The 15,961-nt window shown below is 39.5% G+C and overlaps 2 protein-coding genes across 4 annotated transcripts; one reads left to right on the top strand and one right to left on the bottom strand.

Annotated features, from left to right (window-relative positions):
• The first annotated feature begins 72 nt into the window (after nt 1–72).
• LOC141911983 (homologous-pairing protein 2 homolog) lies at nt 73–4,628 on the top strand. The gene is made up of 6 exons (XM_074803121.1): nt 73–187; nt 398–492; nt 1,371–1,460; nt 1,887–2,069; nt 2,605–2,793; nt 4,494–4,628. Exons 1-6 carry the CDS (start codon nt 163–165, stop codon nt 4,548–4,550), a joined length of 639 nt encoding a protein of 212 aa, XP_074659222.1. The 5' UTR covers nt 73–162; the 3' UTR covers nt 4,551–4,628.
• A 1,098-nt stretch (nt 4,629–5,726) lies between these two features.
• Nucleotides 5,727–13,689, bottom strand: LOC141911758 (late secretory pathway protein AVL9 homolog). Of its 3 annotated transcripts, XM_074802794.1 has the most exons (16): nt 13,536–13,689; nt 13,124–13,330; nt 12,620–12,691; nt 12,122–12,275; nt 11,944–12,023; nt 11,548–11,617; nt 11,001–11,222; nt 9,976–10,925; nt 9,698–9,832; nt 9,381–9,522; nt 8,850–8,870; nt 7,580–7,660; nt 7,095–7,218; nt 6,389–6,442; nt 6,133–6,212; nt 5,727–6,055 (listed from the first exon to the last, which is right to left on the bottom strand). In XM_074802794.1, exons 1-16 carry the CDS (start codon nt 13,608–13,610, stop codon nt 5,958–5,960), a joined length of 2,565 nt encoding a protein of 854 aa, XP_074658895.1. In that variant the 5' UTR covers nt 13,611–13,689; the 3' UTR covers nt 5,727–5,957. The 3 variants fall into 3 exon arrangements, with proteins under 3 accessions (XP_074658895.1, XP_074658896.1, XP_074658897.1); XM_074802795.1 differs by lacking the exon at nt 8,850–8,870; XM_074802796.1 differs by lacking the exon at nt 12,620–12,691.
• Nucleotides 13,690–15,961: the final 2,272 nt, after the last annotated feature.

Raw genomic sequence — 15,961 nt, 5'->3', positions numbered from 1 at the left:
GTGTTACATCGACCGCGCGGGAAATAGACCAATAGACGCTGCGGGTATTTCGACCAATCAACGGCCGCGTTAGATCGATAGTGCGGGAATGGCGGAGTGGATTGAAAGTTTGAGAAGTTTTATGTCGTTGTTTTCTGAGATGAACCTAGCGCCTATTCGACTATGAGTAAGGGCAAAGAAGCGTCAGGTAGGCGAATATAGTTTTTAAGAACTTCTATTCAATTTATCGGGTTATTTTAACGGTGGAATGCGCCGCTAAATTCGGCGTAAAGTTTATGTAAATATCTCGGGAAAGTTTATGAATGAGTAATGACGTCACACGGACGGGTACCTGTTGCCCGGGAGTTTAATTAACCCTTTAACGGCTGCTGATTGTTTGCTTGTTTTAATTTCGCAGCTACTAAAGCCGTGCTGGAATATTTGATCAGACAGAATCGACCTTACAGCGCCATCGACATATTCAGCAACCTTCATAAAGAATATGGCAAAACTGTACGTATCAACGATTTACACAGAAAAAGGGAAAATGAGTTTATTTTGATGATTTTGAGTTGAAAGGGTTAATAATCTTTAAAGCAGCAAATTGTTTGTTTTAGAAAACGTTCACAAAGTCGTTGGAGAGTTTGAAAATGAGTTCTGTTGACCTATATTCGAATTACCGGGCTTATTATGTGAATGAGTGAGAACTTCTTGGTTATGTTTTTTTTCTAAATATGTTGTTAATCGTAATTTAAAAAACAAAGTTCAAACGGGGTTTTTGAAGTTCTCCAAAGAGTTAAGTTAAATAAGATCTTGGACTTGTGTACTTCTAATGATCTGATCTGACTTGAATTGAACTTTCAAACTTAACCTACAGATTCAAATCTAACTTTTTTAGATCTACTCTACTCTAGAACTGGCAGCACCAGACTCGAAAGATTAATTGTACAGGGTCCCTACAACTCCTTGAATCCTTGAAAACTCCTTGATTTTTGAATATATTTTTCAAGGTCCTTGAAAATCCTTTAATTTTGAGAAATATCCATAAACTCCTTGAAACTCCTTAAATTCTGGGAAAGTCCTATTAAAAACTTTCAAAAGGTGCTTTTCAGAAGACAGTGTATTCTATTGTTCTTCATTGTGTGACTTGTGAGTGAAAGTTGTTTCACTTAGAGATTTTAAACATGTAAAACCAAAACGGCACACACAACAACTGATCAAAATTTGAGAAAAACATGGATTTTGTTTTTGTATTTTCGACTTTTTTTCCTTATATATGACCGCGTAAACCTCCTTGAATTTTGAAAATTACTCCTTGAAAAGTCTTTGAATTCTGGATACCAGGAATTGTAGGAACCTTGTTGTAAGTAAGTTGACATTTTCTGTTTAAGCAAGTGGTGAAATCATGCGAACAGTTGACGCAGGAGGGAAAAGTCCGGGAGAAACTTTACGGGAAACAAAAAGTCTACGTCGTTGATCAGGTACGAGACACGCCTCACATCGTCGGGAATAAATATCGAGAAACTTAAACAGGATTATACATGGTTCCCACAGAACAGGGAAATTGGGAAAAACTTGGAAATCTGGAAATAATAGTTTGGAAATATTTGGGAATTTGAAAAAAATTTCCTCAAATCAGGGAAATATTTGGGAAATTCATTACATTTCACATATTGCATTTGCCAAGGGCAATTTTCTTCAGCAATTTCCCTTGAAAATCACCTTAATCAACCAGTCACCGCAAAAATGTTGACTGTTGCATGACGATATGTGTTCATTTCCATTTGGGAAAATTGAAAAATCACCCATGAAATACTTGGGAATATTGAATTCATCTAGACTGTGGGAACCATGATAGTTAGTTTTAAGACTTAAAACTGTAAATCTGACGTGTGCTGTGTTTGTAGAGTCAGTTCGCCGATGTCGACGATGCCGAGATTAAGAAGATGGACCAGGAGATCGTCGAGATGTCGTCTAATTTACGAGATTATCACGACGCGTGTAAAAAGATGGACAGCGAGTTGAAATCGTTGTCGAGCGCTATCGGCACCGAGGAGGCGATCGCTCAGTGTAAACAGTTAGAACAACAGGTAAACGGAATACCGCTCTAAAGGGTTCGATCAAAACGCCACTTGCCCGTGGATGAAATTTCGCTAAACCCTTCATTACCACTTGTGACGTATATTTACATCGCAAATAATGACCTAATCTCACCATGCATGATGTATATTTACGTCACAGATATGTGCGTTTACTGCAATCGCTGGCGAGGTGAGTCATTACACTGCCGGCGTATAGCCGTACTATGTGCTTGTCTGCCTCTATTTAGTTCAAATTTTTACTCATAGATGGAGGATTAGTTCCTCTAATACCGAATTTATGAGAATTGAATGATGCAATTGGGTTCGAATTCTGGTGAGGTACGTTACATTATCTGTGGTAGTGAAGAGGTTAATCCCTCGAAAATGAACTTGCCGTCTACGCAGCAGTCATATTAGTTTCACAATCATCCGTCAGAAGACTAAATGGGTTGATTCCCGCAATGATTGGATCCTGAACTGTGAAACTGTAGATCCCACTCTTAAACATCATTGTTTGTTAATTCTGATGATTCTATAATTATAGATAAACAGTAAGGAGACGAAATTGAAAGTGATAAAAGACTCCGGCGATTTAGTGACTCCCGAAGAGCGCGAAGAAGTCATGACTCAACGAGCGAATTACGTGAAAATCTGGAAGAAACGAAAACGTCTCGCGAATGATATCCTCAACGCGATATTAGAAGGTTACCCTAAAACTAAAAAACAACTTTACGTAAGTATTACTGATGATATAGGGCCGCAGGGTCCGATCTAAGCATTGTCCAATTGCCCGGTATAAGTTTATTCTCATTTGAGTAAGTTGGTCATTTTCGCTTGTCCACCGGGCAGGTGTATTTTTAAATCCAAAATCTTTTTGGGGGATCAAGTGAATTTAATATAGTCCTGCCCCGGGCAAGTGGTTGGACCCTGGGAGGGGGGTATTCTTGACTCAGAAACTGAATTGGTATCCGAGTGTCAAACTGTTATCGCAATTAAAAGTAATAGTTAGTACACTATAGTTAGTGTGTGTGTGATTATTAGATCAATTATGAGTAGTTAGTGACTAATTGATAAGTGGATAATTAAAGTGTCAGTCAGCTTGTGTTAGAGTACAATGAATACAACACCCATTTCACAGTTGGTTTGGTTCCTTTCTTTGATTTATGATTTGACAATGGATGAAATCACTTGCTATAATAACGCGTTAATGAAGTGTTAGACAGTCTAATCCTGCCTTAGATTAACTGTGATGTGTACACAGTAATTACTGCTATGGGTGCAACATAAGCTCTGTCTGTGTAGATAAATGTATTAGCCACACTTGGATATGAAGAATTGCTCCTAGTTGGACAGAGTGGTTGAATAGTGCAAGGTGGTCAGAGTTTGCTGTAGAGTAATATTACTGATTCTGTTTTGATGGTTGTTTCTCTTGTCCATGTCGAATATTGATATCATGACTAGAGTTACACTCATCCAGACCGTATCGAGACAATCGCATTGTGACACGAGAAAGCAGCAGCAGCAGCCTGACCAGCCTGTGAGGAGAGAGGACAAGCCAGTGAGGAGAGAGGACCAGCCTGAGCGGAGCCTGAAATAAAGCAGTCGTGTGGAGGTTGTGTTTATATTTCTAGATAATGTTAAATATTACTTAATCATGACTAGAGGTATACTCACCACTGACACCTACGACACTCCCCACCGACTCATACAACACTCACTGCTGACACCTGCGACACTCAGCAGTTTCACTGTTGATGTGTGTTATTCGTAGTCCATGTTGATAAATGTTTCATGACTAGATGAACACTCATCCCTGGTTTAACTGTATCTCTCTCCATTCAGCCCTGGTTTAACTATCTCTCCATCCAGCCCTGGTTTACCTCTATTTCTCAATCCATCCCTTCTATGTCTGATGGCTTTTGATGAGCGTCTATTTCAGTCCATGTTTAGTTAGTCATGACTAGATGAACACTCATCCCTGGCTGTTTGAGACCAGTCAACTCATTACAAGGATTTCTAGTATGATAGTTTACTGTTACCTGGTTCTCAATAGTGTTACCCCTTCCCCAGGACGAGCTGAGCTCTCACTCGTCCTCCCTGCGCCCTCTAGAGGGTAGTCGAGTGATGTGTGGTTGTCTGGTTCATGTTACATCGAATGCACCCATGACTAGATATACACTCATCGTTTGACTAACTCAAAGACACCATCACTGATACCCTCGTAGGGAAAATGGAAAATTCAGGGGATCTGGATATGAGTTACCACACTTTTCTTACATCACTACATAATTCATAAAAAGATGAATGAATTATAACATTTTAATAGAAATTCTTCAGATTTATTCAGGGAATCTGTCAATGGCTGCTGATGAGCTCAATGCCTCATCATGTCTATCAATCTCTTTAACTGTTTTGTTGGTTTATATTTTCCAGGAAGAAATCGGTATCGAGACCGACGAGGAATATAAAGTGGCGCCACCTGAAGTGTGATTCTTGAAGCATTTATTTTGTGTAGATTTTTATTTTGTGTAAAAAATAAGAGAAGATATTTATGGTTGATTTAAAAAACTGAGTTCTCATGTTTGTTGGTTGTTTTTTGGAAATCTGGAAACAGGATCAACCAAGAAATCGTGATCAGACTGACGAAAGTTTTTCCAAAAGGTAGCACTTTAGTAGTGCTACAATCAACCCCCGATATACTGCCACAATTGAATATTTCAAAAAAGGACTAAAAAAATACCTTGGAGTCAACCAGTGATATACTGCCACCCCCGCCTACTGCCAGGTTTTCTTAATACATGTCAGGGGTCATTCATTTATTACGTATGCATTAGGGGAGGGGGTTAGTGAAATTGCGTACTGTAATGCTTAATGTATATGATAAAATGGCCGATTTTGTGTACAGAGGGGGAGGGGGGTTTAAAAATTCTAATTTCATCCGTACGTAAGTAATGAATGATCCTGTATACTTTTATGCAAATACATTGTAAAACACCCCCTGATACATTCGCTATACTGCCAAAATCGTTCTGCCCCGATGTGTGGGCAGTTTATCGGGGGGGCTGACTGAATACCCCTGTCCCAAATCTAATCACCTCTTGAAGGGAAATACAGACAATTATTTTTCAGTGATAGAAACAAAATTCATTTGCATAATTTATTAAATAATTCAAATCCGGTGAGGAATGGTTTTTCAAGTGATACAATAGTTAGGCGTATAAAATCTATTAGGGAGAAAACAAGATCTCGAAACTACATCATTATAACTATCAACAAACAAAGAATCGGATTTAAATAAATAAATTTCTTAATTAGTATATAATTGATTAAGTAGAATTTTAGACCCAGTTCTGGGTCCTGGAAGGTAATTGAAAGAATAAGCAAACAGTTGACGATTTTAAACCCTTTTTACCCCGGCCCCTTTGTTCCAATAGCGTTACATACAAAGCAGAATGACAAATTTAGGGGGGCTCCTAAAATAAACAACATACTAATGTCACTCAATTCAATATCTTGAAAATGGAAATTTTAGAAATATAACACCTAGGAGCCCCCTTAAACCATTCGGTTGTATTCACAAAGTAAATATTCTATTTACAAATTAACTATCCCAGGCCCCCTTCACCCCAACCCTACCCCACCCAGCGCCCTCCTCACCCAACCCCTGCCCACAGTAATATGCATTGATATATAGTGAGTATCACAGCTGAACGTGTGTCAAGTGCACCAGACAAAATCATCGCGAATGTAATAATATTCAATTTCAAAAAACAGGGGTGGATTCTTCTTTCTGGACCCCGACAGCCTTTCAATTTTCCAAGATCCGCCCCTGCAACATCCGCAGTCCGACAGTCGATACGGTCATCTGCCTTATCCGACGTATCGCCCGCAGCAACATTATTCGTCTGCTTCATCCAACGTCTCTTGTTGTTGTTGTGGTTTTAAATAATTGAACCAACCACTGAATGTAGATTTAGCTTGACTGAAAGCGCTTTCTGAATAATAAGAAAACATTAGTCATTAGTTGTGAGACATAAGATCTAAGCCATTAGGATTTAAGTTATAAGCTTACCGACAGCTTTCCCCGTTTTATTAACGACTTGTTCTGTTGATTGCATGATTTTGCGGCCTTTTTCTGTCGACTGCATCGAACTTTCAAAACGAAAGAAAAAAATGACAATAATTTTTATAGAAATTTCTAGCAGGTGAATAAGGACCTCTATACAGTTCCACAGTTGCGAGTAAGAGTTAACTCGTGAGTTGTGAGTAAACTCTAGTGTCAAATCTTAACTCACAACTGTGGAACTGGGTCCAGTACAGGTACTTACTGTTGTATGCGTAGTTTCATATCTCCTATACCTATTTGACCGCGACACGGATGTCTGAAGTATAAAAACAATTTGAATTCATTGACTGAACTCAAAATGCACCTTGCTATTAAGCGATACAGTGGAACCTAGTTATAACCAACTCGGATACAATCATTCGTCGCATAAAACAAATTTCGTCACGAATAATAAGCCCAAATTGATTGTTTTCTGTTGGACATAACAAACTATCGGTTATAACGAACATATTTTTCTGGTCCCGGGAAGTTCGTTGTATAGAGGTTCCATTGTAGTATTAACTATGTACGCCCCTTCCTAGTCAGTAACCTGAGGCGAATTTGTTTGAAATCGGATTGTATAAACCTGTTTATATCGGTTGCCGTAGAATGAACAAATGCGACAGAACGAAAAGTCGGTTTGAGTCAGATGACAGCGGAAATTCCCATATTCGGCCATGTTGGAAAAGTCAGTTTGATGTTGCAAACCGCTCGTAAACCGGTTTGGTTTACGCAAACCGTTTAGGTTTTACGCCTGAACAAAGACGCCGGTTTATGTGAACCGGTTTGTAAACCAGTATGAATAAAGACGATTTTCCTACAAACTGATTTCAAACAAATGCGCCTCTGTCATTTTCACAATGGTGTGAGTCCATCATTCAGATTATGAAAGACTTAGTAAACTAACCAGACCCTCGGTGCATGCTTACCCGCAGTCCATTTCACTGATATCACCGTGCTTCTGCTGCCCGCTCTTCCATACTCTATAATTATGCGTAGTTTTCCAAGCGCGGACGAAATTCGTATTAAACTCGTCGCACAATTTCTCATCACCTGTAAAAACAAACGACAGTTATTCGGATCTTCAAAGCAACAAATCAGTAATAGCACTACTTCAAGGCTAAGAAAAAATAAATTCCTTGTTTCCCCGTCTGCTAAGCCTGAAAGTTGACCCGGCCGGCCACCTACTACACTTTATCTAAAAACATGATCAAGCTCACAATAACAGACCCGACAGTTATAGAAATGAATTTTATCACGGTTTCCGAAAAATGACCCAGCAACTGCGGAGAAACAAGTTATCATTTTTTTCTTAAGCCTAAACCACTTTTATAAATCGACTCGAGAACCAAAATGAGTTTAGCCATAACTTCTAGAGCCCAAAGATTTTCATCTGTGGTCCAACCGGACTTACCTGAATATTCTACAGTCGCGATCAGTGATGTGAGGTACACTTTAAATTGTACTCGTATCCATTCTTCACCACCTTCCCAACCTATTCACAAAGAATAGACAAGATTACTATCGGTTCTAGTCAACGCCTCCCCCTAAGACCGTATGGTAGATCTCATCATCTCAAGCTGGTGGAGTATTCCCTACATCAGAATTTGTCATAGCAGGTTCAGATCTAAGGAATGAAATCCACTTGTCCGAGGGGCAAGCACATCTGAAATTTCGCTTGCCCCCTCCAAAAGCTACTTGCCCTACACAGGCATTCAAATTTGTGGCCACAATTCACCGTTGTATCGAGTGGGAAAAAAAGCTCTGTGTCATTAAATTTCACTAGCCCGGGGGACAAGTGATAATGATAAACTACTAGCCTTGATGAGAATATACCTGTCCCAGGCAATCAGAAATGTGCTTAGATCGGATCCTGCGTAGTTGTAGTACCTAGTTACTTTGAGGCCAAGGAGTAGTTAGTAACCTAATCATTGGTGGTAAGCTTTTATAATTGCATGAGCTTTGTGGTTTGTGAAAATATATGATCGCCACAGACATGTTACGACTAACCAAGGAGGTACCTGAGACAACCCAGATCTGCTTTGCCATTCTCAGTCACAGGTTAGCAAATGCAAATCTATTTGGGTATTTTGTTTTTTTTTAACAAGAGGAGAGACAAGTGTCTTTATCAACATGGAAACAGATTATGGGCGTAAAGATATTTCAATAATGTGAGCACAATATTTTAACGCTGGTTCACATTAAAATGATGAAGAGATGACGTTACTACAGCTTATAACAAATTAATTTCCTTAAAATGTCATTCAGATGGGCAGGCGGATGATCTAACATGTTTCAATAATAGATAAGACACTTAAAACCATAGGGTGGACTTGAATTGCTGAAGTAAGAACATGCCAGGACTTGCTGAAATGATTAGTTTGAAAGTTTTTGACATTTATCGACATTCAGTTTTGGATGATAATTCATTTTTGCACTCATTGAACCGGCAAAGATTGGAACTACGATAATAAAAGCAACAAGCAAAAATCCGGGCAAAACCCCAAAATTCATCGCCCGTCTACCGCCACCTGACAACAAAATTCCGATTGATAAAAGATATTTTGATCCGAACTTTCGGCGGGCAAACAATGCGCAAATACCAGACATCACATGCGAATTTAAAATACAGAGAAAACAAGATTCAAAATGTTGATTCATGCAGTTATGGAGTTTTCTCTTACCGACGAGACTTGATAAATCATCTAAATAGAATACGCTTTCATCTTAATTATGTATTTTAGAGTAATAGTTTGTGTTCGTTATGCTAGACTGTTTGAAAACTTATACCCAAGCATTCACTTGGATAAACTAATGATTTCGATCCTAGGCCCAGGTTTAAAGAGACCGGTATCAACTTTAAACCCACAGATTCTAACTCAAGTAATTATTCATTCAGTCAACCATCGGGTTTAAGCTGATACCAGTCTCTAAAACTAACGCAATCGTTTTAAGGATTTATTCCAAAGGGTAGCTTTGATATCCTGGGTGTGGCTATATCTACTGGTACCGGTTTTATCTTTAACACATTGAATTAGCCCCTGGGTTAGAGATAATACACGTCTATAAAACCGGGCCCAGGATATAAAACCGGGCAGAGGACCCAGGATATAAAATTGTGCCTTTGAACAGTATTTTCAATCACTCAGTGTTTTCTGAACTACTGTTTGCTGAACTTTGCATTCAATGATTTTACGAATAAAAACATTTCGTACCGGTTCCGTCGAGATAGAGATCTTCTAGATTTTCACCGAGTACGTTCTTAACGAGATAGTCGGCAAATCTCAAATCAGCTGTCGTCAATGTCAGAGCTTTCCTCAGTTCAGGGTCGTGAAATTCGAAATTCGTAGCTCCCTCCTAAAAAGCAGGTGAATGCAGAGAAATGTAAATGTTTATATGCCATGATTCAGTTCCACAGTTGCGAATTAAGATTTAACTTATTGAACTAACTCTAACTCAGAGCTAGTAACTGTCGACAATTGTTGAGCTGTATTTTAAATCTCGTTAATTCATGGGGGGATTAAACTCTTACCCCGATCACAACGTCTGTTAGATGGCGCCGTTGTTTGAATAGAATATTCGTTGCCCCGATTACGAAACTGCGAATGTTGACGTCTTCGAGAATGTTGAAGTATTGTAACGGTAAATATGGGTGGCAGACGGATCCCTGAAATCAGAAACAAGAAAATCAGAACAAAATCATTTTTCCATAAATCTTTAGACCAATCCGATGTTTTTTGATTAAAGGTTCTTCTCTAGTATACCCCCCCCCCCCCAAGGTGAAAGAAACTTGTTCTATCAATGACTTACTTTCGTAAAAATAGCTAATGGAAATCCGTGTCCGTCCTGCTGTAATCTAACCGGACTGACTGGTGGTGTCATGTTTCTGATAACGTCTGTTGCTGTAGGGGGCGCTACGTGGATGGCTGTTTCATCAGTTTCGACGAGGTTTAATTTACCGCGTATGAATCCAGCTGTCGTAGTCGTCTGCCCGGACTCCGTCTGCTCGTTTGGTTCATCTAAACTAACACTTGGTGGCGCGTCGATTTCACCTTTTAAATCTAAAATCAGTTCGGGACTCGTCGACGTCTGCTTAGCCTTCCCATCGTCCTCTAGTTCGGCCTCGATCTCGAGTAACAGTTTATCGTCCTCCCACAGGAAGTTGTCCTCGCGATCGATTTCGTAAAGACTCTCCGGCGAGTCCAGATCCGTGTATTCCGGTTTACCAATCGTTCCGCCGGGTGAAGTTATGTTAACCGTTAACGCCGGCGTCGATTTCTCGAGGAACGAATCTCGTGCGATGGCTTGTTTAAACGTGATCTCGTCATCGCTATTGACGACGTCGGAGAACACAAACGGCTCGACGTCTGCTCTCGCGGCGTCCGTCGAATTCCGAGCGTAAAACGTCGAATTCCCTTCCGACTTTTTAAAAGAATCGTCGGCAACGATTTCAAATTTAACCGACGCTCGTTCGTCGTCGTTCTGACTAGAAGACGCTCGCCGACAATGCGAGCATTGTTCATTGCCTTGGTAACCGATTTTCTCGGGATGTAACGCGGCCGTGTGAACGCACGGTAACGACGGAACAGGGGCGATCCCCGGCTGAGTAGTGATCGCTTCCGCCGCCGACCCGCCCGGTGACGCCACCTGCACCGCTTTACCGGGACAATCGTGAGACGAACTGAAGAACACGTGATCAGACGAACGAGGAGTTCCTCCGCCACTAGAGGGCGTTACTCGAGGGGAATTACCCGAATTATCTATAAATAAATTGAGATGAAAATCAAAATTGGGAGAAAAACTCCCGAGATGAATTTTGATTTATTTCTACGAACCCGAGTTATTCGCAGTTGTCCTGGACGACGGCATTTCTAGCATTAATTTCGGCTGATGCGATTTGATGATATCCGGTTTATCATCATGCGGGTCAAGGTCGTCGTCTTCGTGGAGATAGGATACGTCGATGAAATCGGCACCGAAACTATCGACTCGGAGGGTAGCGGAAACTTTTCTCGTGATTGTTCCGGCTGCTTCCGTTAATCCATTCTCAATCATACCTGAAACATAACAATCGAAATCATTTTGTATCAACCCTTTCAGTGTGTTTACACCGCAGTGCCGTGTATTAATTAATTAGGTGACGAACGAGTACACCGCACCACAGTGTATTGATGAAGTATAACTAATCATTATCTTCTATCTCTATTGAAAGATCGCAGCACTTGGTGTAGACGCACTTAAGCGGTATACTCGCTATTCAATACACTGGGAATCTTTTTCTTTAATTTTCAAATTAAATCCAGCACTTTCAGGCATTAATCAGTCAGCATTGAGGGGTTTTAGTTTTCACTCGAGTCACTGATACGTGTTTACGGTACTCACCAGGAAACAGTGATAATATTGCTAACATCGCGTTGTTCAGTGTAGAAACTGGAGACATGAAAAACAACACCTAAAAACAAGGAATTAGATAAATCTTTACTCGGTTTCACTTACTGAACAGTTTTATTACAATCACTCCCATGCGACCCAGTTCCTAAGTCCTGCGACCCAGTTCCACAGTTATTGGCTGAATTTGAATCCATATAGAATTATTCCACTTTCATAAACTTAAACTCTACTCTACTATGAAACTGTGTTTCATTTTGGATCAGGTTCCGCTGATGTTCCCGCGTTCGAACCGACTTCGAAGCAAATTAGGTGCAAGAAATCCAACTCGAATCTGTCAAACTCACATCCGGTGATCGAAGACATCTCAAGAGTTTAGTTATTTTTTACCTTTCTTTCTAGGAGCAACAGTTTAAATAGAATCAGTACTTTGTGTCTGTATTTAATGACTACATCGCGCGCTGACATTCCTGAAAAATATTTAATTGAAAGAAAAAAAAAAGAAAATACAATATAGTCGTAGCCTCCTAATGGAATACTGACGTTTCGTATGGTTTGAAACCGTTACCTAAAAACGCTTGACTTTTGATATGATTCGCGGTGATTTGAGCGTTCAAATTCGTGTACATAGCTTCCAACAGCGCCACCTGGCTGAAATCACGTTCCTCGAAATACGCATGAGTGATCAGCTCTAGTTTGGCCTGTATCAGACCGTACAGAGGCTGGAAGAAAATTAACGAGATCAGAAAAGATTTTTCACCCAGAAACGAAAGGCAGATTTAACTGGATTTTTCTGATAGATTCAACAGGTCAAGCATATATGAAAATGGTCCCTGTAGAGACACCAGGGCCTGGTTTCATAGCCTGCGTATCAAAGTTATCCCTAGGGGTAAATCCTCAATCTGGGTGACAACCACCATGGTTACAATGAGAAACCATGGTAATAACTGACAAATTTCAAAATGTTCCCAGGGACTATTTTTCTTCCACATCTATGAAACCCAGCCCTGGTGTATATTGCGAACACTAGTAACCCCTAAAACAACCAGATAGATATCAGACTTACGAGAGTACTCAATACACAAACACTCTTCTGTACTGTACTTCTAGTGATATCAGCAGTTTTATTTATCAGATCCTGAAAAATTAAACAACCTACAGGACGAAGTTGAGTTAGCCTGAAAAGTGGTCAGATATCTTTGGACTCGTCTTAAGTTGTCACATTTACTACATGACTGTATTCTGTATCTGTAAACTTCCATTGATTCGACCACTTCTGACTGAAACTGACTCATGAAATATCAAATAAAGCTACGGTACAAGACTTTAATACAAGAACAACAGAATATCTAACTGTGACTTTATTCTAGTTTTCAAGCCATTTCTGCGTCATGGTTTAATTGCTTCTGGTTTAGGGTTTAATAGCTATCAAATTGGTTACTTCATATTATTCATTGTATATTATATATATTCAATGTATATATTATATCAATATCATTTGTTGTTCAAACTTAACCGTTTTAGCATTAACTATTTAATGAAACCCTGAATCGAGTTTTTTTCATTTTACCTGAGCCGATATTTGACGATAACAGGAAACTCCGAACACCGTGTTAGAAGAATCGTCTCTCGATTTCAGGTGGAAATAAATCGTGTCTTTCTCGTAATTATGGGCGCCGTCTGGCAGGGCTAACGATGGTAAATGCTTCCAAACGTCGGGTAATTCATGACTGTCGACGGAGTTACCCTCTATTAGAGGCGGGTAAGCAAACTCTAACTGTTTGTAAAGAAAGAAGAGAGAATTTTAATAGAAAGAGGTCAATTTTATACAAGGTATGTTTAAAACATCATGATAAAAAAAGGAGTTTGCCGGGGTAGTGATGACCGCCAGCTAAATGTGACTACAGTGTTTTGGGGGAACAGTCTTTTTTTCTTGTTTTTGGAATTTTGGTCGGACGGATTCTTGGAAGTTTTTAATTTACCTGGCATCCCTTTTTATGATGAAATCCCACGACACAAACGTGTAAGACACATTTATCCATCCCTGCACTCGACATTTCTTTATCAAACGCGCCACATAACTGTCCGTAAATCAGGGGACATTTGACGAGTAAAAATCTCAAAATCGAATCGAAAATTACTTCCGGGTTTTAACAGTCCAAATCCGGTGTTTCCTGCGCGGTCACCAGTCCTAGTCCAAATCCGGTGATTTCAGCGCGCGCACCAGTCCGCACCAGAAGCTAGACTGGTTACCGGTCTCTACCTTCACTTATAGACTGGTTGCCTGTCCCATTCAATATCAATATTTTTAACTAGTCATGTAATGTTACAATACTTGGCAACCATTCTAACTGATCTAAAGAACATTTAACGCCCATCTTTTAGATGGGCTAGGTGCATATCAAACTATGGCTGCATGAGAAATATTTTAAACCGACCGTCACCTAAATTGATGTTAATTACCAAACGAGCCGGACACCAATAGGCCTCAACAGGCCTCCATAAGTCCGTGATATTGATGATGATGATGTTTCTTGTTTGCTAGCTTTCCTTGCTTGCTTGAGTACCTATCCTGTCTTCGAAAAGAAAGGCTCAAATAAATTTTTTCCCTTACCAATCTTATCCATAAACAAACATTTATATGAACGCCATTAAAATATTTTGGAAAAAAAAGATACTATCATTTTAAGACTGAAAGCAAGAAACGAAATTCTTAATATGGACTAGTTCCTAGATTTACATGATGACACCGTTTAATCCAGTATCAAAATTAAAGAAAGAAATTTGGGTTTTTCAAATTATGAGTGGTAAGCGCAATGAAGTTGTTGGCAGAATTTCCAGAGGATCCATGCTGCAAGTAATCTAAAATGCCTAATATGTCTCCACTCAATTGAATAAGAATTTTTATGAATTAAAATCTGTCTCTATTGATACAAAGAAACTCCATCGACAATCTCCTTGCCTTAAAGTCGGCTGAAGAAACCACCAATTAAGCATTCAAAACGCTAAGAAAGCTTGGGTATAGACAAATTCGAAAAGTCTGCATGCAAACCCAGATGAAATTTGGTCAACCTTCCGAACAATGACCAAACAACAGTCTAAGACGAAAGACCGCGTCATCAAAAATCTTAATAATTAACAACCAGGGCCCATAGGGCTGACCGCACGTTAGAGTATACGGGATTTAGTTTGTGTTACGAGCGTGAATTGACTCAATTGAACTGGCGTATAGTAAATTCTCTGAGAACCACCCACGATCATTCGACCGTGACCATGTGAAATCTATAAGCACACAATCGCGTCAATGTATTACGACATAGGCTACTGCATGAAACATAATGTGATTCATATTTCTACAGCCAAATCTCCAATAGTTTACCACCTAAATTGCAAACCAACCTCATTGGAATATATCTTTCAGGGTCGGTTTTGGTTTTTTAATGAGAATTATTGAAACAGGCATACTTTCAATATTATGGAAACTAATGATCAAAACATGTTTTTTTTTTTAAATCAGATGTGTTTGCTTTTATCCATCGACGCTTCCTCGACGGATTTCTTCCCAAGATTCTGATAAAATGGCCACCCCCGTCCTTGATGTAGACTTCAGGTGCTCATTTTTATGGCACTGTTTGAGTTTTATATGAATCTTGAGGTGAACAAATCTACGCAGTGTGATTTGAACTTCTAGACATTCCCTGAGATGCTATACTCTCTCATTCGACCACACTCTAAAGTCTAGCAATTGAAATTCGGATATATTTGTCTAGATCTGCCCTCGTGGTGTAATTAGCTTCAAGCCCAAGCTACTTCAGGCATGTGATATCCTGCACTTTTGATATTTTCCATTTCGATTTTGTTGGTGTTGCGTCAAGGCTTTTGTAGTTGGATAATGTAAGCCTACACGGTCCAGGCCTACCTTCTTTGCTTACTTTTTTTCATTACGGTACGGTAACGCAATTAACCAGGCCCTGAGAGGATAACCTCATTCTTTCTAACATTTATTACCCGAAGATTGTTTCGCTGCTATCTTTCAGTGGGCCAACGAGTTGTTGTTTGTGAAATCTGAATTTGAACATAATTTGTATTTTGAATTTTTAAACTATTAACTTTGACGTGGAGAAAAAATAGAACAATCTACTGTTCGGATAATTATCATTTAATTATCTAGCTCTACCCCTGAAAATGGATCCAATATGATTTATAGTCTTGGGATACCACAAGACACGAACGACGTAAACTAAGTAAGATAAGTAAACGGTAGGCCTCATGTACAAATACGGGTAGAGCATATTAATCGATTAGTTTATGTATTCGCCACAGTATTTAGGGGCAGCACTGGACGATTGAGATTTGACAGAGCTGTGGCATGCGAGCAGGAAATTTATCCGCGATCATTTTATCCTAC

The sequence above is a fragment of the Tubulanus polymorphus genome, chromosome 10 (assembly GCF_964204645.1).
Source record: "Tubulanus polymorphus chromosome 10, tnTubPoly1.2, whole genome shotgun sequence".
Lineage (NCBI taxonomy): Eukaryota > Metazoa > Nemertea > Palaeonemertea > Tubulaniformes > Tubulanidae > Tubulanus > Tubulanus polymorphus.
Note: the sequence above shows the minus strand (reverse complement) of the source record. Positions and strands in the feature narration are given on the sequence as shown.

Excerpts from the sequence above, each read along its gene's own strand:
- LOC141911983 (XM_074803121.1), top strand. The coding sequence starts at position 163 with ATGAGTAAGGGCAAAGAAGCGTCAG. Across the intron at positions 188-397 it reads TAAGGGCAAAGAAGCGTCAG|CTACTAAAGCCGTGCTGGAA; the intron begins GTAGGCGAATAT and ends TTAATTTCGCAG. Across the intron at positions 2,070-2,604 it reads GTAAACAGTTAGAACAACAG|ATAAACAGTAAGGAGACGAA; the intron begins GTAAACGGAATA and ends CTATAATTATAG.
- LOC141911758 (XM_074802794.1), bottom strand. The coding sequence starts at position 13,610 with ATGTCGAGTGCAGGGATGGATAAATGTGTCTTACACGTTTGTGTCGTG. Across the intron at positions 12,692-13,123 it reads ATCGTCAAATATCGGCTCAG|GATCTGATAAATAAAACTGC; the intron begins GTAAAATGAAAA and ends TTAATTTTTCAG. Across the intron at positions 9,523-9,697 it reads TAACAGACGTTGTGATCGGG|GAGGGAGCTACGAATTTCGA; the intron begins GTAAGAGTTTAA and ends CCTGCTTTTTAG.